The sequence below is a fragment of the Typopeltis vanoorti genome, chromosome 14 (genome assembly GCF_054136105.1).
Source record: "Typopeltis vanoorti isolate ZY-2024b chromosome 14, IOZ_Tvanoo_1.0, whole genome shotgun sequence".
In the NCBI taxonomy this organism is placed as follows: Eukaryota; Metazoa; Arthropoda; class Arachnida; order Uropygi; family Thelyphonidae; genus Typopeltis; species Typopeltis vanoorti.
Window position 1 is genome coordinate 55,778,150 of NC_143562.1, and position 15,155 is coordinate 55,793,304.

The 15,155-nt window shown below is 36.3% G+C and overlaps 1 protein-coding gene across 1 annotated transcript in view; it reads left to right on the top strand.

The window, feature by feature from the left end:
* The window catches only part of LOC150099493 (uncharacterized), a 301,600-nt gene that overhangs the window by 261,938 nt on the left and 24,507 nt on the right, over positions 1 to 15,155 (top strand). The window contains exon 27 of the mRNA XM_090404210.1: positions 9,227 to 9,381. Coding sequence (XP_090260336.1) covers positions 9,227 to 9,381 — 155 coding nt within the window. The remainder of the gene's footprint in view (positions 1 to 9,226; positions 9,382 to 15,155) is intronic.

A 15,155-nucleotide genomic window follows, 5' to 3' on the forward strand; every position in this document is an offset into this window, starting at 1 on the left:
CATATTGAAAAGAATAACATGTAAGAAAGTTTTAAAGCGAATAAAGGTTGAGCAGCTCTCAGATGTAAACTGTAGACTAAAATACAGAAATATTATTGAAAAGAAAATGAAAGAGTTTGAGAACAGGAATCAAACCTTGGAGATTCAGTGGCAAACTCTGAAGGAAACATTGATTGATTCTGCCAGAGAGGCATGTGGTGAGGTTGTGTGCAAAGATAAAAAAATCAGAACTCCCTGGTGGACACAGGAAGTTAAAGAGGCAGTGAAGGAAAAGAAGAAAGCATATCAAAAGTTCCTGGCAAATAAGTCAGCTTTTACTCTTACAGAATACAGAGACAAATGTAAGAAAGCTAAACAGTGTGTAAAACTAGCTAAACAAAAGTCATGGGAGGACTTTGGCAAGAATATAGAAAATAAATATCAAGAAGGTGGCAAAATATTCTGGAGGTTGTTAAAGAAGCTTAGGAATGGAGGAAAGAGTGCTGTAAAAGGAATTAGAGATGATAAAGGTGAAATGAAAACAGGAGAAAAAGATATCCTTGAAGTATGGAGTAATTACTTTGAAAAACTGCTAAATGAAACAAGCAGTGATGACAGCACAGTGATAAAAAACACTGACCAGGCATGCAGTCAGGAATACATATCCATACTTGAAGTAGAAAAAGCCATCAAAGGCTTGAAATGTGGAAAGGCAGCAGGAGTAGATGATATTCGACCAGAAATGCTGAAGTATGGTGGTATAAGAGTCTTACAGTGGCTGCACTGCATAGTTCAGAAATCCTGGACAGAGGGACGAATTCCCGATGATTGGAGTAGAGCTCTCATAGTACCCATATATAAAAAGGGAAATAAAACTGAATGTGAGAATTACAGAGGTATTTCCCTACTGAGTGTTCCTGGCAAGATCTATGCAAGTATACTTGAGAAACGGTTGAGAAGAATTGTGGAAGAAAAGCTTGGTGAAGAACAAGCTGGATTCAGGCCAAATAGAGGCTGTCAGGATCAGATCTTCACTTTACGACAAATAGTCGAGAAAGCATGGGAATATAACAAAGATCTGTATTTAAGTTTTGTCGATTTGGAAAAGGCATATGACAAGGTCCCAAGAGAGAAGCTATTCAATATGCTGCAGTTATATGGTGTCAATGGGGCATTATATCAATCAATACTTAGTCTTTATTTGAGTTGTGAGTCAGCAGTTAGAATTGAAGGAAGTACAGGAAGATGGTTTAATGTTAAATCTGGTGTGAGACAAGGATGTACATTATCCCCTCTGTTATTCATTATCTATATGGATCACATTATGAAGGAATGTGGTATTACACCTGATATCAAAATTGGAGATGTTAATGTCAGCTCTTTGCTTTATGCGGATGATGTTATACTTCTAAATAAATCCGCTACAAGTCTGCAAGATTCTCTGACTAAATTGAATAGCTGTTGTAATAGATATGGTATGAAGGTCAGCAATAAAAAGACAAAGACAATGAAAATAGGCAGAATCATTGAAAATGTCAACTGTGTTGTGAATGGAGAACCTGTGGAACAAGTAAAACATTTCAGCTACTTAGGCACAATTTTTACTGAAGATGGTAAACTAAATATAGAAATAGACAACAGAATCAGCAAAGCTGGTATCGTGGGAAGTCAATTGAATAAATTCATATGGAATAAGAAAGAAATTAGTCGGAACACTAAATTAGCTGTATACAAGACTGTGTTCAAACCAATTTTAACTTGTGGATCTGAGAGCTTGGTCAGAAGTAAAACACTTGACCAAAGACTAGAGACTGCAGATATGAGAGTCCTGAGAAAGATTAGAGGCGTGAACAGATGGCATCAATGGCAATATCATATTAAAAATGAGGATATTAGGAAAGAACTTGACATTGTCAGCATCCAGGAATGCGTTAGCAGAGCTAATCTCAGATGGTATGGTCACTTAAATAGAATGGGAGAGGAAAGATTAGCAAAACAAGTGTTCTCTGCCAGGTTGGCAGGAAAACGACCCAGAGGAAGACCAAGATATAGGTGGATTGATACGGTACAAAGTGCCTTAGACGATAGAAATATAAGATCTGATAATGTTGGAGTCTTGACAAGTAACAGACTGATTTGGAGGAAAATTGTAGATAGGAAGTTGGTAATGATGTAATTTTTTCATGTAGTACTGTCATATCCTGTACACCCCTTGAGGGTACATGGCAGGAATTTGATGATGATGATGATGATGATGGATTTAGAGAAAAATGTTGGAAGTTTTTTTCCCACTTGGTTAGACTATAATAAATTATTTAGTTTAATCCTTTATCCAAGTGTAAGCAAAAAAAAAAAACTTCCAACTACTGTAAGGTAATTTTACTATCATGAGAGAAGATCACAAAGATTAATTAGAACCATTAATCAATGTATAGTGCATTAAAATAAACATGTCTTGTTTCTTTACTATATTGGTTTCTCTAGTAGATATAAGATGCTTAAGTTGAATTACACCAAGAACCCTGTATCTCTTAAGAGTTTAAATAACAAGAGGAGATTAACTCGCCATCAAATTCTTGACATGTTCCCTCAAGGGGTGTATATGTTATTATGATAGTACTACATGAAGACCTTGCATCATTACTAGCTTCCTATCAATAGTTTTCCACCAAATCAATCTGTTATCTCTCAAGACTCCAACGTCATCAGATCTTATATTTCTGTCTTCTAAGGCACTTTTCAATCCACTTATATCTTGGACTTCCTCTTGGGTCTTTACCTGCCCACCTGATAGAGAACACTTGTTTTGCTACTCTTTCCTCTCCCATTCTGTTTAAGTGACCATACCATCCCAGATTAGCTTTGCTAACACATTCCTAGATGCTAACAATGTCAAGTTCTTTCCTAATATCCTCGTTTTTAATGATATTGCCATCTGTTCACACCCTTAATCTTTCTCAGGACTCTCCTATGTGTGATCTCTAGTCTTTGGTCAAGTGTTTTATTTCTAACCCAGCTCTCAGATCCATAACTTAAAATTTGTTTGAATACTGTCTTGTATACAGTTGATTTAGTGTTTTCACTAATTTCTCTCTTATCCCATATAAATTTATTCATTTGACTTCCTATCATACAAGTTTTGTTGATTCTGCTATCTATTTCCATATTTAATTTACCATTCTCACTAAAAATTGTGCCGAAGTAGCTGGAATGTTTTACTTGTTCTGTAGGTTCTTCATTCACGATGTATTTGATATTTTCAGTGTTTCTGCCTATTTTCATTCTTTGTCTTGTTATTGATGATTTTCTTATCAAATTATTTACAACTGTTGTTTAATTTAGTCAGGGAATCTTGCAGAATGTACTGAGTTTATTTAAAAGTATAACATCACCTACATAAAATAAAGAGCTGAGATTAACATCTCCAATTTTCATATTAGGTTTAATGCTTTCCTTCATAATGTGATCCATATAGATATTAAATAAAAGAGGGGATAATGCATATCCTTGTCTGACAGATTTAATGTCAAACCATCTTCCTGTACTTTATTCTAACTGCTGACTTACAATTCAAAAGTATTGCTTGATATCATGTCCCAGTGACACCATATAACTGTAGTATTTTGAATAGCTTTCCTCTTGGCACCTTGTCATATACCTTTTGCATATCAACAAAACAAATACAGATCTTTGTTATATTTCCACGATTTCTCAACTGTTTATCATAAAGTGAAAATCTGATCCTGACAGCCTCTATTTGGTCTGAATCCAGCTTGTTCTTCACCATCTTCCCTTCCACAATCCATCTCAACCATTTCTCAAGTATACTTGAATAAATCTTACCAGGAACACTCAGTAGAAAAATACATCTGTAATTCTACATTGTTTTGCTTCCCTTTTTATTTCTCAATCATCTGGAATTCGTACCTCAGGCCTTCTGAACTATGCAGTACAGCCACTGCAAAACGTTTATACCTTCATACTTGAGCATTTCTGGTTGAACATCATCTACTCCTGCTGCCTTTCCACATTTCATGCTTTTGATAGCTTTTTCTACTTGGATAAGTATGGATATGCATTCCTGATTGCATGCCTATTTTATTATTTTTTTTACCACTGTGCTGTTACATCATCATCAAATTCCTGCCATGTACCATCAAGAGGTAGTACAGGATATGATAGTACTACATGAAAAAAAATTACATCATTACTAACTTCCTATCTACAATTTTCCTCCAAATCAGTCTGTTACTTGCCAAGACTCCAACACTATCATATCTTATATTTCTATCGTCTAAGGCACTTTGTACCGTATCAATCCACCTATATCTTGGTCTTCCTCTGGGTCGTTTTCCTGCCAACCTGGTAGAGAACACTTGTTTTGCTAATCTTTCTTCACCCATTCTGTTTAAGTGACCATACCACCTACAATTAACTCTGCTAACGCATTCCTGGATGCTGACAATGTCAAGTTCTTTCCTAATATCCTCGTTTTTAATATGATATTGCCGTTGATGTCATCTGTTCATGCCTCTAATCTTTCTCAGGACTTTCATATCTGCAGTCTCTAGTCTTTGGTCAAGTGTTTTACTTCTGACCCAGCTCTCAGATGCATAAGTTAAAACTGGTTTGAACACTGTCTTGTATACAGCTAATTTAGTGTTCCAACTAATTTCTCTCTTATTCCATATGAATTTATTCAATTGACTTCCTACTATGCCAGCTTTGTTGATTCTGTTATCTATTTCCATATTTAATTTACCATCTTCACTAAAAATCATGCCTAAGTAGCTGAAATGTTTTACTTGTTCCACAGGTTCTCCATTCACAACACAGTTGACATTTTCAATGATTCTGCCTATTTTCATTGTCTGTCTTTTTATTGCTGACCTTCATACCATATCTATTATAACAGTTATTCAATTTAGTCAGAGAATCTTGCCGACTTGTAGCGGATTTATTTAGAAGTATAACATCATCTGCATAAAGCAAAGAGCTGATATTAACATCTCCAATTTTGATATCATGTTTAATACCACTTTCCTTCATAATGTGATCCATATAGATAATGAATAACAGAGGGGATAATGTACATCCTTGTCTCACCAGATTTAACATTAAACCATCTTCCTGTACTTCCTTCAATTCTAACTGCTGACTTACAACTCATAAAGACTAAGTATTGCTTGATATAATGCCCCATTGACACCATATAACTGTAGCGTATTGAATAGCTTCTCTCTTGACGTCTTGTCATAAGCCTTTTCCAGATCGACAAAACACAAATACAGATCTTTGTTATATTCCCATGCTTATTCAACTATTTCTCATAAAGTGAAGATCTGATCCTGACAGCCTCTATTTGGCCTGAATTCAGCTTGTTCTTCACCAAGCTTTCCTTCCACAATTCTTCTCACCCGTTTCTCAAGTATACTTGCATAGATCTTGCCAGGAACACTCAGTAGGGAAATACCTCTGTAATTCTCACATTCAGTTTTATTTCCTTTTTTATATATGGGTACTATGAGAGCTCTACTCCAATTATCGGGAATTCGTCCCTCTGTCCAGGCTTTCTGAATTATGCAGTGCAGCCACTGTAAGACTCTTATACCACCATACTTCAGCATTTCTGGTCGAATATCATCTACTCCAGCTGCCTTTCCACATTTCAAGCCTTTGATGGCTTTTTGTACTTCAAGTATGAATATGTATTTCTAACTTCATGCCTGGTCAGTGTTTTTTACCACTGTGCTGTCACTGCTTGTTTCATTTAGCAATTTTTCAAAGTAATTACTCCATACTTCAAGGATATCTTTTTCTCCAATTTTCATGTCATCTTTATCATCTCTAACTCTTTTTACAGCACTCTTTCCTCCATTCTTAAGCTTCTTCAACAACCTCCAGAATATTTTGCCACCTTCTTGATATTTATTTTCTATATTCTTGCATTTATCTCTGTATTCTCTAAGAGCACAAGCTGACTTATTTGTCAGGAACTTTTGATATGCTTTCTTCTTTTCCTTCACTGCCTCTTTAACTTCCTGTGTCCACCATGGAGTTCTAATTTTTCTATCCTTGCAGACAACTTCACCACATGCCTCTCTAGCTGAATCAATCAGGGCTTTTTTCAAGGCTTGTCACTGGATCTCCAAGGTTTGATTCCTGTTCTCAAACTCTTTCATTTTTTCTTCAATAATCTTTGTGTATTTTAGTCTACAGTTCACATCTGAGAGCTGCTCAACTTTTATTCGCTTTAAAACTTTCTTACATGTTATTCTTTTCAATTTTATTCTGCTCAAGACTAAATAGTGATCACTTCCAATTTCAAATCCTCTGTACACTCTGGTGTCCTGCACCAGGGAGAAAACATCACTATCAACAACATAGTCAATGAGACGTTTCTTATTCCTTGCCTCTTCTCTTCTTGTGAATTTGTGCGCATTTTTATGTTGGAACATGGTGTTAGTAATAACCAGTCCATGTTCTGAGCAGAAATACAACAGATATTGGCCATTATTATTAGCTTTGCTCTTTTCTCCAAATTTTCCCAAAATATTTTTGTATGTCTCACAATCATTTCCTACTCTGTTATTTAGATCCCCAACACGGGCCAACTTTTCCTTTTTCATTGTGTTAGTTGCTTTCTCTAGAGCCTCAAAAATTCCTCCACTTCTACCATAGTAGAGCATTCTGTGGGACCATAGGCACAAATAAGTCTCATTGTCCAGTTCCCCATTCTCATATTTGCCCACATTACTCTATTTGAGACTGCCTGCCATTCAAGAAGATTAGCCTCGTATTTTGTGTTGAATACTATGGCCTGAATATAACATTTTGTATTTATTGCTCAGAAAGATCTCACCAGTTTTTATCTTTTTTGTTTCAGTCACCCGTATTATGTCGATCTTGTACTTATCTAATTCCTCAGCTAGCTCCATTTCTTTGCCATTTAGGCTTCCTATGTTGATAGTACCGATCTTTAACTCTGGTGATGTTGAGTTGGGGTATGTTTTCAGATTTGTTTCAGTAGCTGACTTTTTGCTGTTCACCCTGGTTCCCTGGAGAAAACAACGGGGGCCTTGTTTAACCGGGCGACGCCCCAGCCAGCATGAAATTTTGTCACGTTGTACCATCATTTTTTATTTTGGTTTAACCAATAAAAATACAATTTGGTCGGCTAAATCCCAAATTGCCAGTCCATCCTCGTTTGTTCAGTATCCAAGTAGATACCCAACAGGGTGCACCACGAGAAGGTGAGGATTGGACATTAGGTCAGAAGCCCTGGTCGGTTCTCGGCATTCCTTTAAAGGCTATGTGGAGGTCTCCTCTCAGTTATACAGCTTTTACTGCTTGTTTCATTTAGCAATTTTTCGTATTTACTCCATATATCAAGGATATATTTTTCTCCAGTTTTCATACCACCTTTATCATTTCTAATTTCTTTTACATCACTCTTTCCTCCATTTCTTAACTTTTTCAACAACCTCTAGAATAACTTGACACCTTCTTGATATTTATTTTCTATGTTCTTACCCAAGTCTTCTCATGACTTTTGCTTAGCTAGTTTTATAGTGTTTAGCTTTCTTACATTTGTCTCTGTATTCTGCAAGAGCACAAGCTGACTTTTGACATGCTTTCTTCTTTTTCTTCACTAACTCTAACTTCTTGTATCCAGCATGGATTTCTGATTTTTCTATCCTTGCTGACAACCTCACCACATGCCTCTCTGGCTGAATCAATCAATGTTTTCTTTAGGGCTTGCTACTGAATCTCCAGGGTTTGGTTTCTGTTCTCAAAATCTTTCATTATTTCTTGAATAATATTTGTGTATTTTAGTTCACATCTGAGAGCAGTTCAACTTTTATTCCCTTTAAAACTTTCTTACATGTTCTTTTTTTAGTATGAAATTAAATTTTAACCTGCTCTAGACTAAATTGTGATCACTTCCAATTTCAAATCCTCTGTACACTCTAGTGTCCTTCACCAGAGAGAAAACATCACTATCAACAATAACATAGTCAATGAGACTTTTCTTATTCCTTTCTTCTTCTCTCCATGTGAAATTATGCATATCTTTTTGTTGGAATATGGTATTAATAATAACCAGTCCATGTCCTGAGCAGAAATCCAACAGGTATTTGCTATTATTAGCTTTGCTCTTTTCTCCAAATTTTCCCAAAATATTTCTGTGTCTGACAATCATTTCCTATTCTGCTGTTTAGATCCCGAACAAGGACCAACTTTTCCTCCTTCATTGTGTCAATTGCTTTCCCTAAAAGCCTCAAAAAAATTCTTCCACTTCTACCTTAGTAGACCCCTCTGTGGGACCATAGGCACAAATAAGTCTCATTGTCCAGTTCCACATTCTAATTTGCCCATATCACTCTACTTGATACTGCATGCCATTCAAGATTAGGTATTTGGCATTGAATACTATAGCTACTTCTTTTCCTTGAATGTTATTGCCTGAATATATCATTTTGTATTTATTGCTCAGAAAGATCTCGCCAGCTTTTGTCTTTTGTTTCAGTTACTCCTATTATGTCAATCTGGTACTTATCCAGTTCCTCGGCCAGCTCTATTTCTTTTCCATTCAGGCTTCTTATGTTGATAGTACCAATCTTGAACTCTGATGTTGAGTTAGTGTCTGTTTCAGGATTTGTTCCAGTAGCTGACTTTTTGCCGTTTGCCCTAGTTCCCTGGTTTAAACAACAGGAGCCTTGTTTAAGCAAGTTACACCCAAGCCATCATGAAATTCTGTCATGTTGTACCCTTTTATTTGTGTTTAAGGCAATAAGAATGCAGTTTGGTCAACTAAACCTCAAATTGCCAGTCCATCCTCATTTGTTCAGTATCCAGGTAGATACCCAACAGAATGCATCACTAGATCAGAAGCCCCGATCGGTTCTCCACATTCCTTTAAAGGCTATATGGAGGTCTCCTCTCTGTTACACAATTCTGACCCTTAAGAACTGTCCTGTCTAATTACTTGAAAAATTCCTCTACCTCATTCTTTCCAGAACATTGTATGAGAATATACAATACACACAAGTTTCCTGCTTGGAAATTTGCTCACATCACCTCATTCGAAGTTGATTCCATTAAAATTAATTTGTCGTCTTCTCTGAAAAATTAAGCTTGAAAATTTGTTATTTATTCTTTTGGAATTTTCCTTATGATATAACTGATTTGTTCTTGTATCATATATTAATGCTCCCATTATTCTTTCTTTTTTTGTGTGTATTAGTTTCTGTCAAAGAACTACAGCTAGATCGATGTGAAATATGTCAAACTGTTATAAATTACTTAGCCAAGCTTCTGGAAACTGATGGTTTTGATACAGATATTGCTACAATGGTAGCAAAAGTCTGCAATATTCTTCCTGCATCAATAAAGAGTCAGGTAAATTATTTATTACATATTTAGATCCCTGCACTTAGTCCATAATATTAAACATATATACATATTAGAGCTCAAAGTTCCTTATACAAGTGTGTTTGAAAAGTTTGGTAAATTTCCAATAGACGGTGACACAATTGTTCATTCATACAAGTGTTGGCACATATCATCTTTATCATGACCCCTGGCAAAATTTTAGCCACGTGTGACATGTAGTTCTTGTTTGGCAAACATTTAAACTGATCGTGTTTGCATTTTTCATAAAAATGGAAAAAAATGAGTTTTATGCAGTGATAAAGCACTTTTATTTGAAGAAGTGGAAGGCCATGCTGATCAAAGCTGAGTTAGATGCAGTTCATTGGGGACTTTGCACCAGCATTAAAGACTATTTATTTTTGGATAAATGAGTTTAAACATAGTTGTAAATCCATTGAAGATGAAATACGCTGGATGCCTGACTGAGGTCACTACGAAGGAAATGATTGACAAAATGTATGGTATCATTATGGAAGACCACTGAGATTGTAGGCATCTCAACTGAATGGGTGTATAATATCCTGGACGAAAAGTTGCACATGAAAAAGCTGTGTGCGTGATGGGTGCTGAGATTGTTGACTGTCGATCAAAAACACATGCAAAAAGAAATTTCAATGCAGTGTTTGGTAATTCTAGTAGCAAGACTTATACGTTGGTTAGACATAACTGGTAATTAGTTTACGGAATTAACAACGCATATAAAGTATATTAATTAAAGGTAACTATAATGAATAACTTCTAGGTACGTTTTTTAGAGCTGCAATATTATTAAATTTCGCAATATTATTATTGCGAAAGATTATTCAAAGAATCTTCAGCAGCTCTAAAAAACGTACCTAACCTCAACAAATTTGGGTGCTTGAAACTGCCCCAAATTTGGGAGACTTTCATTATGAGAACTTCAGCCCAACTGCCAAGACTACCAAATTAGCCCGCAACAGGGCACCATTAGGACTTTAGGAACAATATTAGTTTCTTGCTTTCTTCCTCATTTGCTTTGTGTTAGTTCCTGAGTGCACTTACCATATCTTTATGTTCCTGAAGATGGCAATGTGACATTGCCGAAATATAGAAGTTATTCATTATAGTTACCTTTAATTAATATACTTTATATGCATTGTTAATTCCGTAAACTAATTACCAGTTATGTCTAACCAACGTATAAGTCTTGCTACTAGAATCATGATCATCCACGGAGATGCAATCGCACGAAAGGCCCGTTAATACGGCAAATTGAGGTTGAAGATATCTAGGCAAATAAATCGTCTGACGTTCCTAAAACGCTGCTGGGATAACAAAGTGATCCCTAATTGTGTCAAATTGAAGCACCGTTTTACTTCCGAGAAAGCTCTACGCATTTATAACCGCACTAGCTTCGCCCTATTAAGAGAACAAATTACCGCGATGCGCATTCTCCTTGCCGATGAAAACAAAACCTTACGGGCGCTAGAGGAAGAGCTTTCAAATACACTCGGCCTTGATCTATGGTCTATACTTCATGACATCTCATGCGCATCGGCAAGAAAGGAATTCGAAAAAATACGTAGTCGGCACGTGAAAAAATACGAAAACCTGACAAAGACTTCTACTTCCATACCTCAGCCACCACTCAACACTGTAGTCAACCTCTCGTCGGCAGTTCTAAAGCCTGAAGCACTCACCGCACTTTCACGTGGTCACAATTTAGCCCTAGCTCCTAAAAGGATACCTGCTGAAGAAATCATGATCCAAATAGAGCGTGGAATTCACAACCTGCCTAACCATATCGCCAACAACGTAAGACTGGATGTAGTCGGTGTTCTCACTAAAGCCAAACCTCCAAAATCCAACTTATCCAAAAACGAATATACAGCCCTACAAGAATTGAAAAACAACAAAAAAATAGTAATCACCAAAGCTGATAAGGGAAGCGCCACTGTGGTACTCAATCAAAAAGATTACAAAGGTAAGCTAAATTCTTTAGTACTAGACCGTACTACTTACCTCCCCATTGAATATAATCCGACCAGCTCTCAGATTAGAACTATCCACAGACTCCTTAAGAAAGTCACTTCTTGGCCTGTGGAAGTCACCAACAAACTTAAACCTTATAACTCTAGACCCCCCCCCCCCCCCGATTATATGGACTCCCAAAAATACATAAACAAAATGTGCCATTGCGTCCCATAGTGGATGGCATTGATTCCCCCACATATAAATTAGCCAAACATTTAGCCAAAACGCTCACACACTACACTGGCAACACACCATCACACATAAAAAAAACTCAACCCACTTTAAAGCCAGTATAGAAAACCTCACACTCCAACACACTGACATAATGGTCAGTTTTGACGTCTCCTCCCTATTCACTAATGTCCCACTCAAAGAAACCTTTGAGCTCATCCAAGCCAAGTTTCCTCCCTATATCTCAGCCCTATTTCAGTTCACAATGAACTCAGGCTATTTCGTTTGGCAAGGAAAGTTCTACAAACAGATAGAGGGGACAGCCATGGGTTCACCACTTTCCCCACCCTTGGCCAATTTCTTTATGGAGACATTTGAAGAGAAAGCCTTAAACTCTGCCCCACAAAAACCCACTATTTGGCTTCGTTATGTGGATGATGTGTTTGCTATTTGGCCACATGGCTCAGACACACTCCACTCCTTCCTAGCACACTTAAACAACCAACACCCTAGAGTCCAGTTCACCTTAGAAAAAGAGGAAAACAACACCCTCCCCTTCCTAGACACTTTAATCACCCCCCAGCTTGATGGATCTTTGGTTTTCTCTGTTTACAGAAAACCCACCCACACTGGCAGATACATTCACCAGCAATCCCCCCCCTCACAACAATATGGGGTGATAAAAACACTATATAACAGGGCAAAATTAATCTGCTCAGATGACAAGGCCCTGACTATTGAACTAAACCACATCCTCAACACTTTCTTAGCCAATGGCTATAGCCCCAAAAAATGCTAAAACCTGTAAACCACAACCCCCCCTCCACAATAAAGATTACACCAAGTCTATCACCATCCCCTACATCCAGGGCACCTCTGAGAAAATAACCAATATCCTCAAAAAAATATGACCTTACTTCCTGTTACAGACCATATAAAAAGTTGGCATCCCTTATCCGCTCTACCAAAGACCAACCACTTCCCCTAGACCTACCTGGTGTATACCAGGTCCCTTGCAGCTGCAAATTGTCCTACTTTGGCCAAACAGGCAGAACAACAAATATCAGGATTTCAGAACACCAAGACTACATCCGGTTTCACCAGTACAGCCGCTCTGGGCTGGCAGACCATGCCTTAGATACCCACCATAAAATTCGTTGGAAGAAAACAAAAATAATTCATTGCAGCAAGTTTAAATACGAAAGATTATTCAAAGAATCTTCAGCAGCTCTAAAAAACGTACCTAACCTCAACAAATTTGGGTGCATGAAACTGCCCCAAATTTGGGAGACTTTCATTATGAGAACTTCAGCCCAACTGCCAAGACTACCAAATTAGCCCGCAAGAGGGCACCATTAGGACTTTAAGAAGAACAATAGTTTCTTGCTTTCTTCCTCATTTGCTTTGTGTTAGTTCCTGAGTGCACATACCATATCTTTATGTTCCTGAGGATGGCAACGTGACATTGCCAAAATATAGAAGTTATTCATTATAGTTACCTTTTAATTAATATACTTTATATGCGTTGTTAATTCCGTAAACTAATTACCAGTGTTTGGTAATGTTTAATCGCAATTTGCAGAATTTTTTGCATTGATTCGTGATTGTAGACGAAACTTGGATCTACCACTACACACCTAATCCAAGCAGCAGTCAAAACAGTGAACAATGCCTGGTGAAAGAGCACCGAAAAAAGCGAAGACCGTTTTGTCAGCTGGGGAGGTGATGGCCACTATTTTTTGGAATTCCCAAGGAATTATCATGATAGACTATTTGGAAAAGGGTAAGACAATAACAGGAGTCTATCATGCATCATTGTTGGACCATTTAAAAGAACTGAAGAAAAAACAGCCAAGATTGGTACACAAGAAAAAGTGCTCTTTCATCCATCGAGACAATGCACCGTCCCACACATCGGCCGTCTCAATGGCAAAATCGCATGAATTGAGGTTCGAATTGGTTCCGCATCCACCATATTCTCTGAGCTTGGCCTCTTGTGACTTCTTCTTGTTCCCAAACTTAAAAATCTGGCTCAGTGGGAAAAAATTTTCTTCAAAAGAGAATGTCATCATCAGGGCTGCCAATGACTATTTTGTACAATTTAACAAATCCTACTTTTTAGATTGGATGAAAAAATTGGAAATTCACTGGACCAAATGTGTAGACCTTGATGGAGACTATGTTGAGAAATAAAGCGACTTTTTTTCCCAAGAAAAATGTATTTAACGTAATTTTTTATCAAACTTTTCAAACAACCCTCATATGTACATGGATCTAATCAGTGGTGAGCTATGGAAATTTTAACAAAGGGCTTGCATCGTCAAGCAAAAAAAAGCTGTATTTCACACAAAAACTTTTATTAATGCAGCTTGTGTACAAATGCCAATCAAAAAGTATGAGGGGACAATCAACCTGTAAAGGCTATCATTTATAAACAAATATTTCATGATCTAAACATGAAATACTTGCACACAATCATCTGTGTTAATTTATCTTACATGAGAAAAACATTTTTAATTATCAAAATATAAGAATAAAATCTTTTATAATCGCACATATGAAATAGTCTGCATTTTTTATAAACAAAATAAATTTCTTTTGTTTGTGATAGAAGTTTTTATGACAAACAATCTATAAATAATAAATATTATCTAAACGCAATAATATTGAAATACATTATATTTCTCTTTTGTTTTTATACTTCACATGATAATCAATGGTACCAATTAAGGGGCATTATTTTATAGTCCTATTTATTTATGTGATTACCAAAAGTGAATTATTATTTGTAAAATGGTAGTAACAGTAACTATACTATTTTATTTAATAAAATCACTTTCGAGACAATGAGAAGATTTTACATGAAAAAAAAAACCTCACTCCTCTACATGTTAACCTTTACAAATGATTACTTTAAGGAAATACTTATGACAACAGCTGCCACACCTTGTTTCCTTCCTCCTTCACGTCTTGTGTTCTTCTAGGAGGATTTATAGCCGAGCGATGATTTTCTAGAAAAGATTTGACATAAGGATTCGGATTAAATTCATTCAATTCATTTAAATGAATAAATTCATTCAAATTTAATTCATCCATTTATACATATGTCATTAAATCCAAAATATGTTTTATAGTGAGAGAAGATTTCTTTGTCATTACGATATTATTCATCACACTAAAAGATCGTTCAGCTTCAGGGCTGCAAACTGCAATTGTTACCATAATCACTTTGGCTGTTTTCACCGTGCTGGGAATTTAGTTTTGTAACTTTCCAGTCAAAGCCATTTCTACTAAATCTCTAAAATCATTAATTTTAATTTCATATTTTAAAATAAAATTTAAAGATCTTATTCTCTTTCTCCTTCTTACCATGGAGACGTAACTTATTCCATGTTTCAGGATAACATACATTTAAAATGTTTTTCAGTTCTTCATCTTCCAAATCCTCATGATTTTCATTTTTAAGTTTGAAATTACTTTGCTGCATTAATGTATCCTTTAAAGACATTATAAGAGAGTTTAGTAATGTTTCTCGCTGTAGTTTGTGAAATCTGATTTTGCTTTCAATTACTATT